Source organism: Pezoporus flaviventris, unplaced genomic scaffold, assembly GCF_033815535.1.
Source record: "Pezoporus flaviventris isolate CSIRO_AGI_PZ_B2104156 unplaced genomic scaffold, CSIRO_AGI_Pfla_v1 ptg000083l, whole genome shotgun sequence".
Taxonomy (NCBI): Eukaryota; Metazoa; Chordata; class Aves; order Psittaciformes; family Psittacidae; genus Pezoporus; species Pezoporus flaviventris.
This window is the reverse complement of record NW_026892631.1, coordinates 11,225,901-11,249,836: the sequence shown is the minus strand read 5'-3', so window position 1 is coordinate 11,249,836 and position 23,936 is coordinate 11,225,901. Positions and strand designations below refer to the sequence as shown.

General features: G+C 42.1%; 1 protein-coding gene across 1 annotated transcript in view; it reads right to left on the bottom strand.

Moving 5' to 3' along the window:
• The window catches only part of EPAS1 (endothelial PAS domain protein 1), a 76,421-nt gene that overhangs the window by 11,202 nt on the left and 41,283 nt on the right, over positions 1–23,936 (bottom strand). Inside the window, exons 2-7 of the mRNA XM_061475308.1 lie at positions 23,067–23,257; positions 13,675–13,826; positions 12,994–13,078; positions 12,377–12,495; positions 12,065–12,267; positions 3,657–3,763 (exon numbers count right to left, since the gene is read on the bottom strand). Coding sequence (XP_061331292.1) covers positions 3,657–3,763; positions 12,065–12,267; positions 12,377–12,495; positions 12,994–13,078; positions 13,675–13,826; positions 23,067–23,257 — 857 coding nt within the window. The remainder of the gene's footprint in view (positions 1–3,656; positions 3,764–12,064; positions 12,268–12,376; positions 12,496–12,993; positions 13,079–13,674; positions 13,827–23,066; positions 23,258–23,936) is intronic.

Below are 23,936 nucleotides of genomic sequence, written 5' to 3'. Positions count from 1 at the left end.
GTTTTGCAGATAATTGTTGCTGTGTTTATCCTTGTGTCTCTGAAGTTTGTTTTCTTCCTAGGAGTATTTAATCATCCTTCATTTAATTTATTTAGACAAAGTAGAACATTACTTCTATTGATTAAATACTTCTGGTGGAACAAAATCAAAAGGCTTCCATTTCAGAGTGTTTTAGTGACTGGACTGCTCTGCTCTGCTTGTGAAACATAATTACGCTGCTTCCTAATCGTCAGCTCATCAATAAGAGTCACAGTGTAGGCGCCTGTTACATTACAAAGAAGCTTTTTACTGCTTTAATCTTTTTTATGATTGTTATTCAAAGCATGTCATGTTCTGATACTATAAAGTACAGCAGAATCTCTCCATGGGGTAATCTCATAAATTAACAAAGTCAGCAGTTAGGAGCATATTAGTATCAATGCTGCATTTAAGGTTCTGCCTTCAGAGTGAACTTCTCACTCTTTTTCTCTTGGTTGTTTTTAATCATACCTTGTCTGTATCTTTACAGAGCTATTATTATTACATCTCAATGAAATAGGCTTCAATTATATTCCTTATCTTTGGGTGCAAAAAGGGGAAAGGCAGGGATGAATTTAATGGCAAACAAAAACTTGTTTTTCAATTGCCAAGGACCTGTGAAATATGATTCACGTGGAAGGCTTGGCAAACTTCTGCTAAGTGCTACCAAGTGGCAGGTCCAGATGGTGACATTCAGCTCCCCACTGAAGTCAACAGCAAAATTCCCATTGGCTTTAATGGCAATAAGGCCACTCTTAAATGGAAGTGATTATAGGTTATTAATTGCTGAATTGGACAGTACAGCTCTACAGTCAACCTTTTGTGTATATTTACGTAACAAGACAGATTTTCATCTTGCTTGCATAACATGCAAAAAGTTGGGTATGATAACTAAATACTGCCAAATGCACTCTATAGTCTTCCCATCTGATGGTGACTAATTAAGACTCTTATACTCTATATGCAACTATACTTCCAGCCAAGAACACAAATGTCATTGTTGCTTGCCTGCTTGAATGTGAGGTTATTTCACCCAATATAATAAATATGATAATAATATATAATTTTTAGATAATAAATAGATAGTAAATATATAATAAATATAACACATACAAAATAACAACCCTGCGTTGTAATAAAGTTGCAATAAGCATGATTTATCACTAAATTAGAAGGAAAGAAAGGGAAGGCATTCTGCTTCTAACCAAGAGACTCATTTGAGGTTTTCCTCTGTCCCTCTCTTCAAACTTCAGTCTCCTCCCTCTATTTCCTGTGAATCTTTACAACACTAACTGGTTGGCACTGTCAGAATTGATGACTGTGTTAACTGAATGAATATATACCCTATACATAGCATATTTTTATTATTTCTAATTATTGCTAATGAAGATTATTATTTGATAAATACAAGTGTGCTGAACACAAACTGTGAGGTGGATATTTCCATGTATAAATGGCCATGATTAGGAAGATTGAAAGTTCTGTATAGCTACATGCTAGGAAGAACTAGGAAGGTCTCTATAAGTTATATACCTGCTTGGTTACCCTGGTTACAAGCTCTCAACAGCACACATTACAAAACCTAGGGATTTCTTATTCGGAGGGCTTGTGTGTGCCTTCTCAAGTCACTGCTTGCTGTCACTTTGCCTTTGTGGTTCTTCCGAGTTGGTAAGAAGCCCGACTGTCCCGGAAGACATGGAAAGTATTTATCTTAGAACTAAAGGGGTCAAATTCGCTGGCTCTTGTCGGCAACAGCATTTATCACAGCACAGACTTTGGTCCTGTGCTTCCAACAGCAAAGACTCTGTGCTATCATAAACACTATGGTACAGTTTGATCCGAAATATTTATAACCTGTGCAGTGCACAGTGCCTTGAGCACTTCTGCTGGTATAACTCGCCCCTCTAGACTTTCCCTTGCTTTCATTCTGATTCTCAATCAGTCCTCATTCCCAACAGCAAAACCTTGTAGGACACGGCTCTTCGCTGTAAGCACAAACGGCATATAGACATACACTTTGCACTATATGAGGCGAGTTAAACGGCTAGAGTGAGGAGTGACCTCAGTCAACTCCTGGTCAAGATGGACAAGTCCCAGTTCAGCGGTCCCACTTCATTAACTAGATAGGGATAACCATGAAGGTATCCCTGTCCTGTTACCAAAGAGATTGTCAGCTCTCATTTCATTCCTTCCCTGGCATTGTCCCATTCTTAGAAATGCAACTCAACAAGTCAAAAGCAACAGTGCAGCACACCCCCTGATTCCTCAGGATGACTCTAGATAGCCCAGCATAGGATACAGACATCCCGTCTATGAACATCACCAATTCCTTTTCACTGTTAAAAACACAAACACATTACCTAAGAAACCATTTTAACAGACACATTCCCAGACAACTCTCTGCAAGTATGGTTTGATTTCTTTTTTCTTTTAGGCAGCTCTGGAAACAGGATGATTCATACCAACACTGTTTTGCAGCACACAACTTTAATCACTGCCAAACATTCTTTCAAGCAACATTTCAACTGAATCCTTGCCATTGGAGTTAACGCATATTCCCTTTCCCCCTAAAGGTCACACAGTTATTCTTTGCTACCACTTTTCTCTGGGAAATAGAGAAATACTTCCTGTAAGTCTATTTGGTGGATGATTCCCTATAGACGTGACCTAAGTTATGGGCTTTTTCCCCCGAGGACAGAGATCTTGATCACAGTAACTACAAGATGGGGATTTTTTAGCATGTGGACTCCAGTCTAGGAGCTTTGCTTTGTTTTCTATCATAAAAGCAGCAGCAGACACTTCAGCGATCTGTTGCCTAGAACTCTCGCATACAGTAACTACTCAATGGCTGAAACAGCCAGGGGTGGGAATGTCATTTGCACATTAACGCACCGTGTTGTCTCCAGCCATAGCACCAACACTAAGGACAGACACTGAAAACTTGACTAATTCAAAGAACTCTTCTGTGAGCAAGAGACACTGCGGGGCCTGCTGAAAAGAGGGAGCCGAACTTGGATCTGATTTCTGCTCCCAGAATAATTCAGGTAAACCCATCAGTAACCATCATTAAAACCAGCTAAAACTGGCAGTTCCCATAGGCATAAGGATAACAAGCAGCAGCTGTGCCTGGCAGTATATATTATTTGCATAATGAATATCCCTTTTAGAGAGTCTCCTTGCACATCTGTTTTGGGTGGGGAGGACAGTTGTTATTTGGTAGCAGAAGACAGACATTCAAAATTACACTGCAATAAGTCCTTCCTATTACCCTTTACAGCTGCTCTTTCCTGCTGAGCCCAACGGCACACTAGAAGGATAATACCACCAGTAAAGAGCCTTCTCACCAAGCCAGTACTGCCTAACTCAGATTTTCAGCTGATCCTTGTATTATCCCTCAGAGAGACAGCCATTCTCCTCTCTACCATCAAAGTTTAAACTAGGGCAAAAATCAGGCCCTTTGCAAAGATTAGCAGCAGGTTTCAGCAACACAAGCACAGTGACCTGTAAGTTTTGTTACCAAGTGCAAATACTGTTCTCAGAGAATACTGGCACACATTTGTATCTCCAACTGCTTATTGAGGTACCTGCAAGCTGTGCTTTATGTGCAAGCTATGAAGACAAATAAGTATTTGACTTACAGTTCTGGTGACTCTTGGTCATGCTCTCCGAGTCCAAGGCATGGTAGAACTCATATGCCGAACGGCCCAGCAGCTCCTCTGGATGGTAGCCAATTAACTCTGTTATTCTTGGTTAAGAAAAAAGAAGCAACAGAACAGACTTTAAAATTCAGGTCACCTTAGCCTTATGCTAACATGTACAGGGTAACCATCAGCTCTAGCCCTTAGCCTAACAGAATTAAACCAGACCTTACAGAAGGTCTGCACTGGAAAACCCTCACTGACAAAGTCCTCAAGTCATCTCCTACATGCAGGATCTCCCAAATACCACCCTTCCAAATCAAATACACGTGAGGAGGGTAGCGGTTGGCACCATCAGGTTTAAAAGTACATGTACATTTAGAAAACAGACATCAAAGGGTTAAATCACTACTTTGGGTATTGCATTTAATAGAATAAAAATGCAAGGTGAGGAAATGAAGGGCAGTTAAAAGTAAAAACCGAATCAGCTCTTGTACTTGGTGGTTCTCAATTGTATGAGAACTTCAGCACGTGGATTAGGTTACTTGGGTGACTAATCCACAAACTGAGTAGGATTTTACAAAAAGAAAACTATGATCTCAAAAAATGGACTGTTTTTCAGAGCTTTTCGGAGTACTTGGGCAAGGTAGAATTTCTCAAAAGTGCCTGAATAAATGAAAACAGGTCATCAAACTGCAGATGATTTCCTCTAATGAGGGGTGGAGGAAAAAGGTTCTTTTTTCCTAAATCCAATTTGAAAAACCATCACACACAACTTTACAGGAAACACAGTGAAAAAAAAAATTGAATTCAAAAGCAAAAAGATATTTTTTTTTCTGGGAAAAAAGGAAACATGACTGTTTTCCAAGTCGACAACCCTTTGGATGCCTTCTCCTAGCTTCTAAAGGGCAATAACAACGTGTGATGTAGCAAAGAGCAACAGCAGAAACACCTACAAACCGACTGCTAAGCTGTCCCAGACCTTGGAAAGGCAGGAGGCTTGCAAGGAACAGCCACAGCCTGCAGCACGTCACTGCCATCAATGGTGGTGCCCAAGTGTTATGCCTCCTAACTCCCTTGAAAGGGTTTATCTGGCACCATCACATTTGATCAGTGGCATTTTAAGAGACACATCCTCAGGCTTGTGCACTCCCTGGAAGGACAGCCTTGGCCCAGCCCTCCAGACACAAGCATGTCTTTACAAGACAGACATGTAAATACCGTAAAGCAAACAGAGCAAGAACATGGCATTCATCTCCTGGATCGCCCTCCAGCAAGGAAGACACAGAAGATGGAGCTATTTTGTGTATGGTTTGAACGCCAAGGCATTGAGTCAGCTTTTCCCTCGCCTCCACAGAACTGTACCGTTCATACCCCTGGGACACCTTGGGTTTGTCACTCCAAAACCTACTGTGTCTTGATTTCCACAGAACAAACCTGGGTTTATAATGGCTTAGCTGAGCAAAGACTGTAGTTGGCTTTACCAGGTTCCCCCCGAAGACTTACTCTCCTGTTTGTATTTACAGTTTCATTTATGCTTACAGTTAACCTAACAAAGGGGAAAATCACAGAATCAGGTTTCCAAAGAGCTGGTTTTTTGGCCTCTCCTTCACTGACCAGCAACTTTAGAATGCACCCCAGCCAAATCTGCAGCTTTTCTCTGAAACCACAATGGCTTTTTCTGTTTTAATAAAAGCAGTAACTCTCATAACGAGTCGGTCCTCAGAGCTGAGCCACAAGGAGAAAAAGAACCAAACACAGAAGAAGCCCTAATAAAAGCAAGGCTCCCAAAATACAGTTGCTGCTTGCCTTTACACAGTCAGCTGGGACACGTTGGGATAAGTAGCCTGAGGCTTTTGCCAGGACCAGTGTAAATATACAGTCCTTAAAAAACAGAAACTATGGCCTTTGGTTATATAATGGCATAGTATAATAAAACCATCCCGGTTAGTTTGGAGCTCATCACATGGGGAAGGCTTTTAAAATTCAGGAAGTTGAGGATTTACTCTTAATCCAGTCGTTTGGAGCCGAGAGCCAAGTGAGGGTTGAGCAGGGAGAAGGAAAAGGAAATAAAAGATAATGGAAAAAAAAGCAGCATCATGTACCCAGCAGCACCAATGCAAATCCAAAACCACATTACAGCCTTCGAGGGTATCAACAGTGAAACTGAGATGGCAAGCAAAAAATATGCATTATGGCAGGCTGAAGGACTCCTAACCCTTATCATATAGGAACTGCAATCTCTATGCAAAATTGTCTATTCCAGTCCTGTAATTCCTCTTTGAAAGTGCTCCTCGCTGCTCATAACAAGCACCCTCACTATAAAATTACTTTTCCTTATTCCATGGCACAGAACCACTTGTGGTGCGATCCAGCTGTGACAACATCAAATTTAATTAGATGTAACAATCTTGGATGAGCATTATCAAGTGGCAATTTGATATCTTTTTAATACAACCAACTAAAAAGTACACAGAAAAGTAAAGAGATCAAAGAATTACCCACAAACCCCACAGCACTGGGCACAATCTACTAGTGAGGAGTAGCTGTTTTATAAAAGAAATGGCTAAACAGCTTCTATGCCCTTCCTCACTAACCCATTAAGCTGTTACCACTATTCAGACTGATTACATTTCTCTTTAAACACTCCTGGGAGCGAATCGATTTTGTATTCATTTATTTATTTCAAAATACAGAATGTTTCTTTCTCCCGTCCCAAAAAAACCTAAAACTGGCTCAGTATATTTTAAAAGACCATTATTTGATAACAATACCCTCTTCTCCAGGAATTATTAGCAGTATTGGTTTGGGGTGAATGAATTGGCAGATCACATCCTCCTTTATTCCTCCTCTGCTGCTGCTGACTCTGAGAAGCTTGATCTTGCAGGCTAAGGACATTGCAGGGCTAGAAACCAGGTTAGCCACTTCCATGCCGCATTACACGCTAGGGATGCGGGTCCATCTCCATCACCCCTGTCCTGCGACAATCTTGAGATGCTTGATGGAAGACTGACCACAGCAAAGAGCTTGAACAGCGCCCAGAGGTGCCAGGAGGTAGCGTGTGCTTCAGCAAAGGTCCCTGCACTGACCTCACCTGAGCATCAGTCTGAGGTGTACACTCCAAATTCTACATGCTTTCCACAGGAGCCTCTCAGCAATACAGAGTGCTAAGTGAGAACACGGAGGACTAAGTGCAAAGGAAAAAGCATCCTACGGAGCTATGAGGAGAAGGAATACGTAACTAAAAGAGACACAGAAACACATACACCCTGTGGGACCAAAGGGTCATTTACAAAACTGAGTCCAGAACACAAGACCTCTACTTTGCTCAGACACCAGACAGAAAATTGCTCTTTGTGCAAGCTGGGGAATGACAAAATTGGAAAACAAACTGTATGGTGGTTTTGGATGGTGCTCCTGCTATGTAGGCTTTGTGTTCCCCCTGCATTTGTAATACTAATTGTTGTTGGAGATGACAGGTGCCTGAGAAGCTGTTTGTCCTCTGTTCTGAAAACGCAAATACCTTTGGGGGGATCTTCGTTGTGCCGAACTGGCACTTCAGCTTTCTGAGCTAAACTGGTCACCATGATGCACAGCGAGGTCAAAATCCCACAGAACACAGCAGAGGCGGGCAGTAGCCCTCCATGTTACCAGCAGATCTGGCCCAGCTACTGCTACTTAAATGCTTTTTGAGAGGCAGAGTTTGTGCTTAAGGTACACAATGGAGGAACGAGCGATCTGAATCCTGTTTCTAGATTTGTACAGCTTTGCCCCATTTTATCTCTTTGAGACACGGCAAAGCAAAGAGAGCTCGCTCCTTGAAAGGCTCCATCTCCTAATGAGACGAGCTATTTCAAGTATTTTGGTTTTTTTTTTCTTAAAATGGTGCTTTTCTGTCTCTTTATAGGAACACAAAGCTTTTTATTGTATACCGTTTCTTGAGTTAAAATAGGAACCATCAGGACTGAGAAGTCAGGCTCTTTGTGAAAGACCACTGTAATGTTTACTGCTCATGAAAAAATAGCTGGGTGTATACTCATTGGGCTGCATGTGGACTGTGTGTGTGAGGGTGTGGATCTTCTAACAAAGTCTGCCTGTATTCAAACTGCTACCAAGTTATTGAAGTTAAACTGGTCTTGACGGGAACAAACAAACCAAGTTATACTTAAAGCAGAATGAGTTAAAAAAAAGAGAAAGAAAAAGAAAACATAAAGCCCAACACAGCCACGGTGCTTGGGGTAAAGCTGTCCTGCCAAGTACCCACATTTCCTCTTGGATATATTCATGGCTGCTTCTATTATAACCCAGAGCAACAAAGAAAAGAAAATGCAAAATCCTGGGACTCCTATCCACTCCTTAGAGGGAGAGCTGGCCTGTCAGGTGTAGCTGCCCTGCTAGGCAAAGTCTAGATGGGTACATGAAAAACTTCACCAGGACTTCGTCTTTCTTATTCATTTGGTCTACCTAAATTTCATTATTAACAAAAGAAGTTGGTCATGTTTTGTCCTTAAATAGGACATAAACCAAAAGCCAGTTTTGTCAATGCAGTTCTTCGGTTTCAGAATGCCTCACTTCACTGTTGTCTCCGTACCGCATTTCCCCCCGAGCAGGGATGGAGGGACAGGAGGTCCTTTCAGATGTTTACTTGCATTCTCACCTGATTTGAAAATATTCCCCAAATACAGGTCAAACATCAAACTGACTTAAACCTCACCAAAGTTCTGAGGCCTGCATATTTCTGTTTTACAGGGACATAACTCAGTTTCCTTTCAGTTGGTCACAGCCTGGATACCACGTGTACACACTCATATTAGGAGAAATCTAACTGGGACCAACAGTATTGGCCTTGCATCTTTGCAAGGGACGGACATCGCAGGTTGTGTCCCTGGCCATGGCAAGGGGGTTGGAACTAGGTAATCTTCAAGTCCTTTCCAACCCTAACCATTCTATGATCTTCCTGCACCACCCTATTCTGAATCACCACACATCCTCCATCACGCCTTTTTCTGCTTCAACTCTTCCATTAAAAAGTTCCACTCAAGAAAACACAATAAAGAGTATAACTAATTTGGCTTCTTGTAACCAAGAACATACAATTCCCCAAAACAAGTCATGCCTTCAAGGTAATGGGGAACATACGCTTCTCAGTGTGCCGGTGCCAGCGAGCTGGTATGTGACGCTGCCGCCTGCACATCTTCCCCCATGCAGAACAGATTTGTTTCCTTATCCTTCCCTCACCTGACGCATGCTACCCACAGCAACTGTGGGCAAAGAGCAATTCCCTCTCCTTTCCCCAGCCTCCCTAAGAGGTCACAGGGATGAAGGTGAGAAAACAGTGTCACCTACCTCCCTGTTTTCAATACATTGGTCCCATTCAAAGCCCCGCATATGGGTTTCTTTTGTTATGCATGAACCATGAAGGCCAAGACTTAATGTGCTGAAGTACTTTCGGGGCTTTCTGTCCAATTCAGATACGGTTTTCACTTTTGTTTTGTGGATTTTTCCACCACAGGACCATAGAGCCACTGTTTCTTGTCCACTTATCAGCCCCATGATCCCATAGCATCAGCTATGCCACAAGTTAATAAAGTTACCTTCACCCAAATACTTGCCTTTTTCCTGACTAAAACACCCTCACTGGTGATCTTCCCCAACACAAAAGCATAGTGCAGCTAAACGAAACCCTCACTTGGATTATTGCATCGTACCGCTGATCAGCATTTCTGTATTACAGCTAAAATAATCCTGTAAACCACTCAGCCAAGTGGAGCAAGGGAACATTTTTAAACCACTCTCCAGTAATGGCTGAAGCATGCATTTAACAGAGCAACCTATTTTTGTTGTTTATACCTCACAAACCCTTCTTTACAGGCTCATTGCCTTGCAAAAGCCGTTTTAACAACACAAGCATATCCTACCTAACCACTGGCCAGTCATGGGCCCCCATATACCAATTCTTTCTGGAAGGCAAAATATATGGGGGTAATGTCTCACACGTTTAAAATGAGGGATGCCATGTTGAATCTGTTCTGCATGCTCCTGTGGAAAAGCCAAGAGAATCAAGGCACTTCATGCCAGCCAGCTAGCTTTCCTTATGAAGTGTTGAAAGGTAGCCAGCTTATATTTTGCATCTTGCACTGTGACAGACAGAGACTACTGAGCTTTCCTAAAGAGATGACAGATGGGATCCTCATTTTCCACAAGGATAAATTCCAGCTTCACGTACAAGGGCAGCTCTCCTTTGTACCCAACTTCAGCTTCACACTGAAAGCGGGTGCTTCCATTAGCAAGACCACGCATGGCTGTCATTCGTTAAGGTACTTCCTCAGAAATCCTTAAGTTTCTTTACCTGAATGCTTCAGCACCAAGAACTTTAATGCCCCCTGGAAGCAGACCTGTCCACACCAGATGAACTGCAAAGAGGACACTCAGATTGCTGCAGAAGCCCTGTAGCGAAGGCACACGGCCCCAGATGAAATGGGCCCTGAACTGGAAAGACACAGTCGCTCATGGAGAGCCAAGCTGTGTCAGCCCTGCCGTGTCGCTGCAGAAAGGCTAGAGTGTGTCAAAAAGGGTTTAGGCATCTGACTGGCACAGGCTGCTTTTCCTCAGCCTGGATTTACATTCTTGGCATAAACTGCTCCTTCAATGCAATCTGTCTAGCAGCACCGAACTTGATAATAACAGCTGAGCGTTTGCATTTTTATGTGTCTACTGATGTGTCGCATTTTGGAGAGAAATCAGCATCCCTCTGGGAGGGAAGCAAGAGCCAGGAGGATCTGCTGGGAAGAACCTGGAAGGTTTCTGAGGTCTCTTCCTTCTCTGCTCTGGCTGGCTGTTTACAGCTTTATCATAATCCCAAATAAAACATGAACCAACCATCCAACCAAAACTATTTAGTCAAAGATGGGCTGCTCTATTGCCTGCTTTTAAAGAAGAATCTCTGAAATCCCCTTCAAGTTAAATCCTCCAGAGGAAGCTGTTGTATATCTCCACCATGTGAAATGTTTTCCCTGTAAATCAACTCCCACTGCTTAAGCCAGGGCATAATGTGTCATTCTTCTTAAAATAAGCATGTGTATCTTTAATGGGATAGGCATCAGTTCCTCTAATTCTCATTTATAATTGCTTATGCATGTGAATGCTGCCATGCAACAAAATCCTCTAGCCTGCCACTGAATGGCCCTAATAATTCAGAGGTAAATTGCCTTTAATAATGGCTTACTACCATATTGTTGCTTTCCTGTCCTCCAGCAGAAAATTCTATTCATATAGGATTTGCTTAATACTATAGTATATACAATTAATATTAGTAAATATTAGTAAATATTGCTTATATAGGATGTGTTAATACTTTCAACCCTAAAAGTATTAACAAGAAAAAAAGTCTGTTTTATTGCAGTTACATCAGAGGGCATTTCTAGTTACAGCACACTCGTGGCTATATTCTCAGAGAGGCCAGAAGGTCAGTCAAGCTTCACACTTGTCATCTTGCTTCCATCCACAGCTGCTGACATTGCTAGTTTATATGCTGCTAGCCGATATGGTTGCTCATCAGACTCTTTGAAATCATAAATCCTGCTTAGCACAAGTTTAAAAAACAAAACTTTGAAGGATGAAAAAAACAACCAAGACCTCAGTCCTGGGAGGTTTTGCGTAAGATGCAGCGTACGTATAATCCCACTGATAACCCTGCAGACCTCCGCGGTTGCAAGCAGCTCTGAATTTCAGGAAACCAGTTTCATTAGATGGGAAACTGCATACTACATTCAGAAATGACCTCAAACTTAAAAAAAACACCCAAACAAACACCAAACCCACAAGGAGTACAGACACACAGCCCCTTGCTTGATCCAAGATCCTCCTCTGCCCCTCTTCATTTTACCACTAAATGGAGCAGACAGATAACCAGCAAAAGTGGTTTGCTTTCATTGAGCAAGAGGCTCCAAGCCCATTCCAGAGCCGCAGATGCTCTGGATGCCTTAACAATCCTTAGATAATCTAGAGCATAAAGTACTTTCCAGCTAACCGCTAACAGCATCCTGGGCCAAACCAACCATAAAACAGTCCTTGTATAAAGCATGTCGTTTCAGACAGAAATCCTGTGTATCCTTCAGTTTGCTAAAACCCAAGAAGCTAATGCTTATGGCTTTAAGTTGCCTTGCCTTCTGCAAGTGAACTTGAATTCTTCACTCAGCACGAGAAGGAAACAAGCAGAAATACCATTTTGCCTAAACTGAGATTTGAGATGGATTAAGTGAGCCACTGAATAGCTGCCTTGGTAACAGACTGTACTTTCTCCTACTCTTTGCTTACCAGGTCCATGCAGGAGGACATTTGGAAGGACTACTCATTTTCGTCAAAAAGACAGAAACACCTATGGAAAAGAAAAGGTCAGTGGGGTTTACCTGTCATCACAGTAGGTGAATTTCATGTCCATGCTGTGGCGACTCAGGAAGGTCTTGCTGTCCAGGGGGATATCGATGTTTGAAGGATGCTGAATAGGCTCACACATTATTATAAGGCAGGTGAGAAGAGGCTCTTTATACCCACACAGACTGTGAGGAGGGCAAGTGTTATATACTTTAACTTGTCCAGTGCAGTGCAAAACCTGAAATAAGGATTTTTGAATGAGAAACAAACTTAAGAATGTTCTTTCTCTACGTGACAAGATGTCTTTTCAAATCAAAACCACTTATATTAAGGCCCAAACACGGTACCTTCCACGTGGCAGACTTGAGGTTAACAGTTCTGCCTCTGTTGGTAACAGTGCATTTCATCCTCATGAAGAAGTCACGCTCAGTTGACATCTCTTTGCTTTTCTTCCCAAAGCCTGGACCTTTATAAGGAAAATAGCAAATAGGTTTTCTCAGTTTTGCTTCTTGATTTCTTCTATTCACAAGCAGGAAGGATTCAATAGAAAAAACAGACTAATTCTCAGATCATTTACCTGCAGAGACCATCAAAGATGCATGGACCATTGCAGAGCAGTTTGTAGAGCTCAGACCTAAAACTTTAAGTGGAACTTCAATAGGACTTTGTGCATTTAAACCTATCTTTAGGTTTAGCACATAAATCTTTGCAAAGCCTTACAAGTGAAAACATTATGCCTGCCTTAACTTGATGAAAGGAAAACACTGAACAAACAGTACTTGGTGCTATCATTTTTAAGCAATATCTACCAAAACAAAAGAAATCTGCAAAGCAGTGAATAACAGTTAATGATTACTCTAGGAATGAAAATTCCCTTTACCGTGACCAACATCTCTACTGCTAGCCAGTTACCTCATTTGGTTACTTAAAAAGCAAATGGTGACTTGTGTATTTTCATTATTACCGTTTTTCAGGCTGAGATTCTCTCGAATTTCTTCGTGGTCACATGGATGAGTGAAGTCAAAAATGCTGTGTCCAGTTAATTCCACCTGTGCAGAAGTAAGAACTACACTTAGCCAAATAAAAACAATTGATGATATTTACCCGGTTTTAAATACCACCTATTCAGATAAAACCAGTCATTAGAACCAGAATGCTCACAGACACAAAGCCTGTGACCCTCCCTTTGTTTATCCCATGCAGAACTTCATTTTCTCCCCAGAGCAATTCCTTATCTTTGCATTTGCAAGTGCAGTTAACAGCCAACACCACCGGTTGCTTTCAGCACAGAAGGAGAAAACCCCCAATCCACAAAGCAGAAAAGTGGGGGTACATAAAAGAGCAGCTCAATCCCCATGTCTCAGGGTCTAAAGCATAAGTTGAATAAACTCCCATTCTCCTCTCCATGGTAATATCTAGGAAGGTAAGTTTGCAGTTGCCAAAGACAGTAGGACTTTGATAGAAAGGGAGGGGGACACCCCCCCCCCCACTGTTGTCTGATGTACATGGTACCTGCTGAGAAATGAGACATTCTATTTCCAGTCTCTTTTTGCAACAAGACACAGCTGGTTTTCTGCATTTAGGCATAGGCCTCGTTTCTAGGAATTGTATTACAAAGACAGGAAAGTGTTATGGAACAAGTTACCTGGGTAAGACCCATGTATTTGTTGACATTCTCTGACAAAAAGATCATGTCTCCATCCTGTGTCACCACGGCAATAAATCCCTCCAAAGCTTTCAGGTACAAGTTGTCCATCTGCTGGTCTGCCTCTAATTCATTCTCATTGTCAGCACATACTGGGGGGAAAAAAAAGGCATGTAAAGTCTTCAGCACCATAGCCAGCCTTTGTCAACACAAACACATCCAGGTACAGGGCAACCAAGACAAGACAACCCTCTTCTGAACACTGTACAAAAGGGATGCCTTTATCACTAGCAAGGCAGGAGATATCTTTCTGAACTCTGGCAAGTGCAACAGACCCTCTGTTCACCTTTAGTGTCTTTCTGCAAGATGTGTTTTCAGTACATAACAGCTAGATACCTAAACACTGAAGCACATCTTTTGTGCACATTCTTTTGGCCATATGCACGTTCATCATTTCCCTTCATGTTCCTTGTTGAAATACTTGTTTTGGAAGAAGTCTAGAACAAGGAATGGGGTATTGCTTTGTAAAACATTATTAGAAGTGGTTTGGGGTTGGCATTTTTTGGGGTAGGGAAGAGGCTCAGCCAAACAAATGCAGTTCTTCCTTTGAAGTCTCAGTGAATTATGATTAAAAGGCGAGTTCAATCTAGAAACCTCCTGCAACTCCATCTGCTAGTACCTAAGGATGGCCAGTGAGTAAATGCAGAGGGATGAGCACTTACAGTGCAGAACCCACCAAGCCACTGTTTGGAAAAGATGAGCGGCGACAGAAACGATGCTGGCTGCTGCTGCATCCTCATCCTGCATCTCAACATTCCTCCCCAGCAGCAGCCCATTTCCCATCGTGCCAGCAAGGGAAGAAATGGACTCAGCCCCAGTGCCACTGGGAGCACTTGTTTTGCCACCTTTTGCTTCTCAAGGCGACTGTTCCGTAGCAGGGAAGAGAAGACGCTCTCTGGGGATGGCCACCACAGGCTGGGGATTTATCATTTCGTGTCCCTGCGCTGCGCTTCTGAGTGCAAACGCAACAGCCAGTTCCTCCTCAGTACAAAGCAACTGACTTCAGGAAATTACATCAGGGCTAGCATTTAAAACGCAGAAAATACACAATAATACATCTGAATAGTATGCACTTTGACCATAATGACATTTAGGGAAGGAGGAAAAAAAAAAAAAAGGTAAGTGACCATCTGCTCCCAAGCTTGTTTCTGCTGTGTAAAGAATGTCAAGGGTCTTCTTTTACTTTTCCGGAAGCAAACAAATGGTTTATTCAGCAGGGATCATGGCTGTAGCCCAAGACAATCAGCCAAGCGTGGGTTCGGAGAAGAAAATGACTTTTCAGCTCTAACCCCAGACCCTCCTTTCCATTTTTTAACCCCCAGCTCATTAAGCTCGCATTAACAAAACATGGCCATTCAAAGGCAGGAAGGCTATTGAAAGCACTTGTATTCTTAAATGCCTCCAACAGTGAAAGACAAACACTTTACTCGTATTATCAGATGATAAAGTTTGCTTTTCCATGTATATAAATTATATTACTTATACAAATACAGGCAGAGGACATAGGATCACTCGCATCAGGGCTGCAGGTTCAAACGCTTAATGTCCTAGCTGAGCACAGCACTTAAAGATATAGCCAGCTTTAAAGCACAGGGTTATAGGGTTCTGTGGGATCAGAGTTCAACTTGTTTTCGTTACGATTACCTTTGTCCAGCTGGAGGTATATATAATGTGGACTGGGAGGAGGGAGGGAAGAGGGTTTGTGCTGCTGTGCACCCCCCTCACATAACCCCAAAGAACACCCAAGGTGCTTTGCAGACACCCTCCAGCTTCACTGGTAACCCCACTGCATCTCCTCCTTCCCCCTTCAGCATCCCCATCAGGCAATGGGAGCTGGCAGACAAGGTTTCTTGTAGTACTTTGTAGATCATGCTCTATTATTACAGAGCAGCTGCACTGAGGAAAATGTAGGCACTATCAGGCACATGAAGGTAGAAGACAAGTACCTCCAGGGACCACTGTGCTGTTGCTGCCCATCCATTCCCTGCCTGCCCCTCATCAGCATCTCCCCCACAGCCTGCCCAGGGATGTTCAAGCACTGGGGGATGCACCAAAAGTGCTCACAGCTTCTGCTGTGTCCAGGTTCTTTGTGGTGGTTGCAAACACTCAGTCCCATAAGGTGTCATCTGTGCTAAACCCTTAAAGCATATTAGCTACCTCAAGATCATCAGTCCATAGCACAGAACTACGCTGGGCATCACCATGGCAGCCCTAGAACGCCCTGTGTCAGGTAACTTATTATTTATATTACTATAATTATACTAAGAACCTTTTATATGGCTGCAGTTACAGCATTATAGCTCGTCCCCCTTCTGTGAAAATCACTAGCTACTAATACATAGAGGATATACACACATTAGGAGACTGATACATCAGTCGTTGCCACTCACAAAAACCTAGTTTGCTTTAGAAAGAACCTATTTCACAGAAGAAAAACAAATAAAGACAAGAACAAGACAAGAAACAAATGCAGGCTGCTCCCAGAAATCCCCATTGTCTTTCACTTAGCTTTCAATTTTCTTCATTAATTCACCTCGGAGCTGGACTGCAGCACTAGCACAAGAAAATCTGGCTTCAAATGGAAAACATTTGAGAAAGCTGGGACCAAACGGAAGCAGGTCAGGATGAGGAGGCAGGGGCAGAACTTCAGTCTTCCAGTAGGTCTGAGGCCAGATAACAGCACCCCATGTAGACTGCCTGGAATTTTCCAGGTCTTAAAGAAAGGCAACTGTAGATTCCATTTACCCCCAGTTTTATTTTTTCCCATTTGTCAGCATTGCTTTTCCAAATAGCTGCTAACTAAATTCTGAAATAAAAACGTGTTTCTTCTTGTTTTCCCTACAACTTTTTCCATTTCCCCTCTATTAATAGGAATATCTCAGTGCAGGCACCATAACAGCATAGCAGGGAGACCGGACTGCAAATATGCCAGTTTAAATTAATAGCACATTCAGCAGAATGAAGTGCTGTGATATTATTGTTCATATTATAGTTACATTTATGGATCCTGGCCAAGACTGTGCTCATGTAGTACTGGGAAGCCTACAAAGGAGGAAGAATCTCTGCCTAGGTGAGCTCAGGAGATGCTGAAACATGTCAGAGAACCTCAGACAAGCGCATTGGCCTCCCTGGGGCAGCTGCCAGAGCTACAGCAGAACTAAGAACAGAGCAAGTGCCCCCATGTCCCAGTCTGATGGGTCATCCCGCTGCTCATATTGCCCCAAGGCAGCATTTCTTAGTCTGCATCAAACTCTGATGCAGTATTTTTCAGTCCATGTCTCTGCCTGTATTAAAGTTTGGTATTTTTTGGTAAACTCCACTTTGAGAAGTTTTCTAACCCCCAAAGTGGAATTTATTCAGCATCAAGAAACTTTGAACTGCAATGGCAAATGCTTATTGCAGTGTTTATGATAACCTTTTATGCTAAAAATAGCTCTTGTAAACAAGCTTTGATTAATTCCCACTGTCAGGATGTGCACTGTTCCCAAGTTTAAGAACACTTTTTCCGTAGATGCTTGCTCATTTCCGTCAGTCCAACCTCTTGGAACGAGCCTGATGGCTCAAAAATCGGGGTCTCCTTACAAGCAATAACTGCTCAGGTATAAACAGCTTCTACTCCCCTCAACACCTTTGATCTGACTCAAAGGGGCCTTTTCTGGTCAGTTCACAGGTAAAGAGTGATTAAAAAAGGTTTCTACTGGAGGCCACATCAACTTCTCCACAGTATTCTCATAGCTTTGCCTCTCATCCTGGATCTTACAAATACCAGAAAGTTCTTTATGTTTTGTGCATAAAAGACACCAGGTTATAGCTGCCATTCCACAAAGGGCTGTAAACACCACCTGATGCCGGCAGGCAAAAGTTAGGGAATATCTAACAGCAGCTCCATCCTGCCCCAGAGAGAGCAGCCTTGAGCCAGACTTGTCTCTTCCTGGTTCCTTGTTTTCCATCAAAGGAAAGCAACTGTTTTTTTTTCCTTTCTCTTCTTGTCTTGACAGGGCAGTACATCCTGTTCAAGGGGATATTTTCAATGTGTTCAATAAAAGCTTTCAGTTTAGATACACCAAGAAAAAGCTACTCTTAAACTTGAAGCTTCCTGAAGAGCTCTTATCTCCAAGCGCACAAGCAACTTTGATAAAGAAAACACTTATGTTAGTGTTGTTTTAATTGCAGAGTTTATATCTAGCCAAATCATTCAGATGCTGCTCCCGGGAAGCTGCTTTGAGTCCTACAGCCCTCAGCGTTGAACAGCAAGACACAGCACCCCATCAGACCAGGCTTCCAGTGCCCTTTGGGACCTTCTGGCACAGCTTCCCAAAGAAGGGACATCACTTTAAGCAGCCGAAGCACTCAGCACCCAGCTCCACTCCCATTCCTGGCAGCACGGTTGGCACAAAGCTATTTTTCCAATTTAATAAAAGCAAACAAGTAGCCATGCTATTTTTAAAGCACTGTTTTATGCCACAATGGCCTGAGATTAGATGCAGCTTGTCCAGACATTCAAAAACAATGCCCACAACACTTCTCCCTGTAGCTTGTCCTCTCCCTTAAAAGCCTGGAGAAAAGCTATTTTTTCCCTTCTGCTCCCTGCTGGCTTTCCGGCTCTCTTGTCTCCCTCCCTTGAAACAACTTCACAGTGGCTTCCTCATGGCCTCCCTTCTCCCAAACAACTTCCCGTCTGCTTCCCTGTTCCCTCCCCATTTCTGCTGCTGTCTGCTTGCACAGGAGCAACTCCCATCCAGTTTCCTTTGCTGGACCTCTGCACAGAAAAGACACCCTGGTGACCACACCACTGGGATGGGATGAAAGAGAGCTGATAAAATTATGTTTGCCTGATTAGCTTGACTAAAAAAGTCTGCAGCGCTGGCACACAGAAACTCACTGGTACCAAGGAGTTCTGGTTCCTGTAATGCCTTCAGCATCAATGTGGTCCAAAGGAACACTTCAAATTATGGGCACCACATGCTAACGCCCATACAGGCTTACTAAAGTGGATTCTCTTCCTCATATCCAGACAAAAAGAGACTATCTGAGGCAGCCTTAACAACCATAATGATGTTAGCTGTTAACCAAGACAGCCATTCTTCAGCAAAAGACAGTTATGTCTCTCTTCCCATCTATTAATCCCCAAAAAAGCATTAGGCTAATTTACTAGCTAGACTACAGACTAACAGGCAACAAGTACTGCTATCAGTTTTTCTGACTACACTAAAGGACACAAGACCCAAAAGGTCCACTAGCGATAAGCATCAAACTGTCTATTTTCAGCAGCAACTTTATGGGATCAAAACCTTTCCCTGAAACAAAGATCAGTTCTAAATTTATCCCGAACATTTGAATGTCATGATGGCAAAAATGTATTATGCCAACAGAATTAGAGGACATCTTGAAAAATATTTAAGGTGAGCATAATTAAATGATATTTCTACTTTGCATTCCAGTTGTACCCTGTACTGTTCTGTGCGCAACATGGAAACAGAATTATAAAGCTATTGTTTCAGTTTGCTTCCTGCGATACTAATCTCAATCAGGCCGTCAGACGAACAGCCTGCATTTCTAAATGTTAAAGGCTTCCTCTCCAACATTCCCACACAGAATTGCCTACTGTGAAAATCAAAGGGAAACGTGTTACTAAGTAAAGCAACAACTTTTATAAAGCAAAACCTGGTATTTTTTACCCTTTTGAACTCTGAGATATACAACCAGCTATTTCCTATTATGATAGGATACAAGGGCCAAGCTCGGGCCCTGCAATGCCTGCAGGAGATGTGCACCCTGCAACCCTGAAGCTGAGATTTTCAGAGGCACGTAGCAGGAGAGCTCTCAATGAAGGCTCAGATTCACAGGCTCTGCCATTCACCTGCTGGAAGAATGTGGGCATAGATTTCCCTAGGTCTTGGCTTCCTGACAGATAAATAATCATTATGCAGACACAGCTAGTAAAACAGCCCGAGCTACACAAGCGAAAAGCCCTATTCCGAGTCGTGGAATAATAGGAAGGGGTATGAGACACTCAATGCCAGCAGACTGAGGCTGGCACGTTGCCTACGGCCATCTCTGAAATCCCATCTGGAGCATCGGCTTGCAGAAAGATGAGGATGCAGTCCTGGGAAGGGCCTTGCTCTCCCCACTGCAGGCAAAACTGCCATGAAACGAAGAGATGGGCTCACATTTGAGAATCATGGCCAACCAGTGATATAAAATAAAACCTGGTTTACCAGTAGGTTTTGATAGAGTAAATAATACATGAGGAAAGTGCTAATCAAGGAGTAACTTTTTTCTCTACTACCCTTCAAAGCATTTTTCAAGCTGTACTGCAAGCTTATTTAATGACATCGTATATATACACATACAAACGCAGAAGATGTTATTTTAATGTCCCAATTAATGACAGGATAAATACTCCCACTTAACTCCAGTTTACACCAAGCATGTAGCCCAAATAAACCAAAACCATTTCCATGAAGACAACATAAAGCAAAGCGGGGGTCTGCAGGCTGAGGCAGACCTTTGCTTCCCATGCACACTGCATTCCTCCACCTCCCTATTTCCCAGTTCACCTGTCAGAGATGACACAGTACCCCCCACGGTCGTCATCAGTCAAATCAGGCTCCTCAAATGCAACACTGAATTAATGGCCAGACTGTAGTCTACTAAACATGGAAGTGGAATGGGGGGCAGCTTTGCTTGGGGCTTAGAAAGGGTCCAGAGCAAGAGCAAGAACAGCATGGACAGGCATCACACAAGCAGAGTTCCCATATTGCTCCACACTCTTGTCAAAATGTATGGGCAGTAAAACCCCTTCACCTGTGAGACTAAAGCTGTATCAAAAACCTATCTCCTTGAAGTAAATCAGATGGCCTTGTAGTGAAAGCCAGTGTCCTTAAAAACCAACACTATTCAGAAGCCCACAATCAGAGATATAGAATCTAATTTAAATGAGAAGAACACAAATAGCAGATGAGGTTTTCTGGCTTGAGTTCTTTCATCTCTGTGTATTCTCATGAGCAAATAATACCAAAAATCATCCAGAAAAAAATCTATCCCTTTAAAGTACCTTAAGTTCCAGTTCCTCAGAATAAAAGCACTGAAGATTTTGAAACCCTTACCTACATCTCCATGTACCCATGGACAAATCTGCATTTGTCTAACTCCACAACTGTTAATGAGAGGACTTACTCCACATTAATATTCAGACTGAGGAAGTGCATCGGATTTACATCTAAGGAAATAATTTCTGGTAGTACTTCCAAAAAATGTAAATCACCTACATGAATCACATTGTTTTTCAATCACTGTCACGGAAAAATCATGTAACTATGTGTATGTATGAATATTATAAACATATACTGAGTTGTCATTATTATCAAATGATATGAGCCTAAGCCTTTGCAGAAGCACTAAAACAGATGTTCTATTTGTAGATATTTTTCCTCACTAATACACATGTAGATGAAAAGTTCACTTTAATCTTCACAGTTTGCAGGTGAGCAATTATATTTTCCCAATGATGACAGCATCAAACTATTATATGTATATATATACACACACATATATAGTTTTTTTTTCCACAGCCCTTCAGAAGTTTGCTTTTCCTGTGCTTTGTCAGTCTCTAATTCATACCATATAAATATTTGAATAGCCAAAGCTCTGTTTTTATGAGAAAGTTAACAACACATTGGCTTGGTGTACGGCACTTTCAACAACATTTATCTCTTTACGCAACTTCTCCAGTATTAATGACATGATGAAATCTGAGATGATTTCCAAACACTGCTCAGCAAATAAACTTTTCTTTCCACAGAAGGACATGTTAAAAAGCCACATTCTATAAGCTAAGATGGAAATATCCACATTTGATACAATAGTTTTAGCAGAAGGCAAAGCAGCTACAAAAACTATGGAGCGCTCAGGAGTAGAATCGAGTTTGTCACATCTTTCAGACTACCCAGCAACAACCCAACAGCATAGCTGTCCACAAAACGAGACACTTCCTAATAGCATTTATGAAAGTAATTGTTATGTTATGACTCAACTTCTCTAAGGAAAGGAAGTGCAATCGTGACCTTATTGGGAGTTTTGCCATTAACTAAGGAAAAGATGAAATTTGGGGGTTACCTTTCACAAACAATGCAGGCATTGTTTGGTCAACGTATTCTTGATACTTACTGTGCCAAAGTTCCCCAGAAACACCAGTTGCTTGCATTGATCTTACAGGTTACTCAAACCATAGATTTCCATCAAACTGATTATTCAAATACAGGTGCAAAATAAGAATATTGTTAATTTTGCCTGTTTTCACATGAAAATGATGCTGGTTCCCTGGTTCACATTTCTTAGAACATGAGCAAGATTCTGATTACATAGAGTCCATTCATGTTGAGTCTTTAAAAGTTGTTTGCTTTAGTTATCTTATGTCATAAACACCTACTACTCATTGCCAGCATATAGCAAGAACAATTAGTTCCTTTAAAGAAAGTATTGGACCTTCAGAACCTCCCAGCTGCCTTTTGAATGTGCTGGCACAAACACATTTGCCACGCCAAATCAAAATTTACTTGTTTCAGCATGGAAGCTTAAGGCATATGTTTGAATTCTGAATAAACTTAAAAGCTTAAAATCTTGTAATTGAGCTTAATAAACCACATTCAAGAGTTTTGAGAGGTTTTATTTTAGAGAGGCAAAACTGCACTAGTTGTTATTTTGGTAATGAAGACCTTATATGACTGATATCACTGATGTTTTGGACCTGTTGGAGTGGGTGCAGAGGAGGGCCAAGAATATGCTCCAAGGGCTGGAGCACCTCTGGCTTGGAGCCAGGCTGAGAGAGCTGGGCTGGTTCAGCCTGGAGAAGAGAAGGCTCCTTAAGGGGAGACCTTAGGGCAACTTCCAATACCTAAAGGGGCTGACAAGAAATGTGGAAAGGGACTTTTTACAAGAGCACACAGCAACAGGACCGGGGGGATGGCTTTAAACTGTCAGAGGAGAGATTTAGATTTGAAATAAGGAAGAAATTCTTTACTATGAGGGTGATGAGGCCCTGGAACAGGTTGCCCAGAGAACCTTAGAAACCTAGCAGTGTTCAAAGCCAGGTTGGATGGGGCTTGGAGCAACTTGGTCTAGTGGAAGGTGTGCCTGCTAACCCAATTAAAATACACATAATTCTGTTGGAAAAAAAAACCACCAACCAATCTTTAAATCCAGTTGTATTCTTACAACACAAGCAGTATGTCCTGTTCTCACCTTAGGACCCTGTACTCAGAGAAGAACATATACAATCTTACCAGGCCACCATCAACTACCAATGATAACTTCTTATGGCCAGATCTTACCTGAAGACAGCAGCTTGTGAGTGCGCAGGAAACTGATTGCCAGGCGCATGATGGATGCCTTGTCCAGGTGGGAACTGATGTTGTGGGGCAGGGGCAGTTCATGTGCCAGTTCATAGAAAACTTCGGTCTCTTTGCTTCTTCTGCATCTTGCTGCATCTCTTGATTTTTCCTTCCTCCGCTCAGAACTGCTCCTGGTAGGTAAAGAAGAGAGAGAAAAAAGCATTTCTTCAAGTGCAATTCATGACCTAAGAGAAGAATTTGCAAGAGTAAATCTCCTCAGCAATGAATGAATCCATTACGTCAACTGATTTAAATAAATGGACCAGACTTTAATGTCTATTTGCTCCTTTAAAATGGGACTTGGGAGAGCACTGCCACAGCTGGGAAGGGCTCCGATTCTACACAGGTCAGCCTTTGGACTCCCTGAATCCCCATTGAGTGTAATGGGATCTGCTTTAGGTGAGAGAATCAATGCAAAATAGCATCCTATTACTCCTGGAATTCAGGAAATATTAAAAATAAAAGTTTTGTTTGTTCAATCTAAATTAATTTACTTGACAAGTATTCTGGGATGAAGTAACAACCCATTTTAAAGCTGGAACAATTACAATACATGTGGATGTGTCATAGTTATTTCAGTGTCAGAGAGTTTCAATGGCTGCACCCCACACTGAAATCAAAGTAGTGATAGGGTATCAAGCTGTGTTTGTATATACAACTCTCTCAGCAATTAATCCAACACTACTCTGGAAAAACACTTTTTCTTGACCATGAAGGATACCAAGTGGGAGGGAAAATCCTGCTACTTGCAAGAAACCCCTCCTTTGTAGGAGGATATTCTAATTAAATAGCCTGCTCTCCACTGTCTAT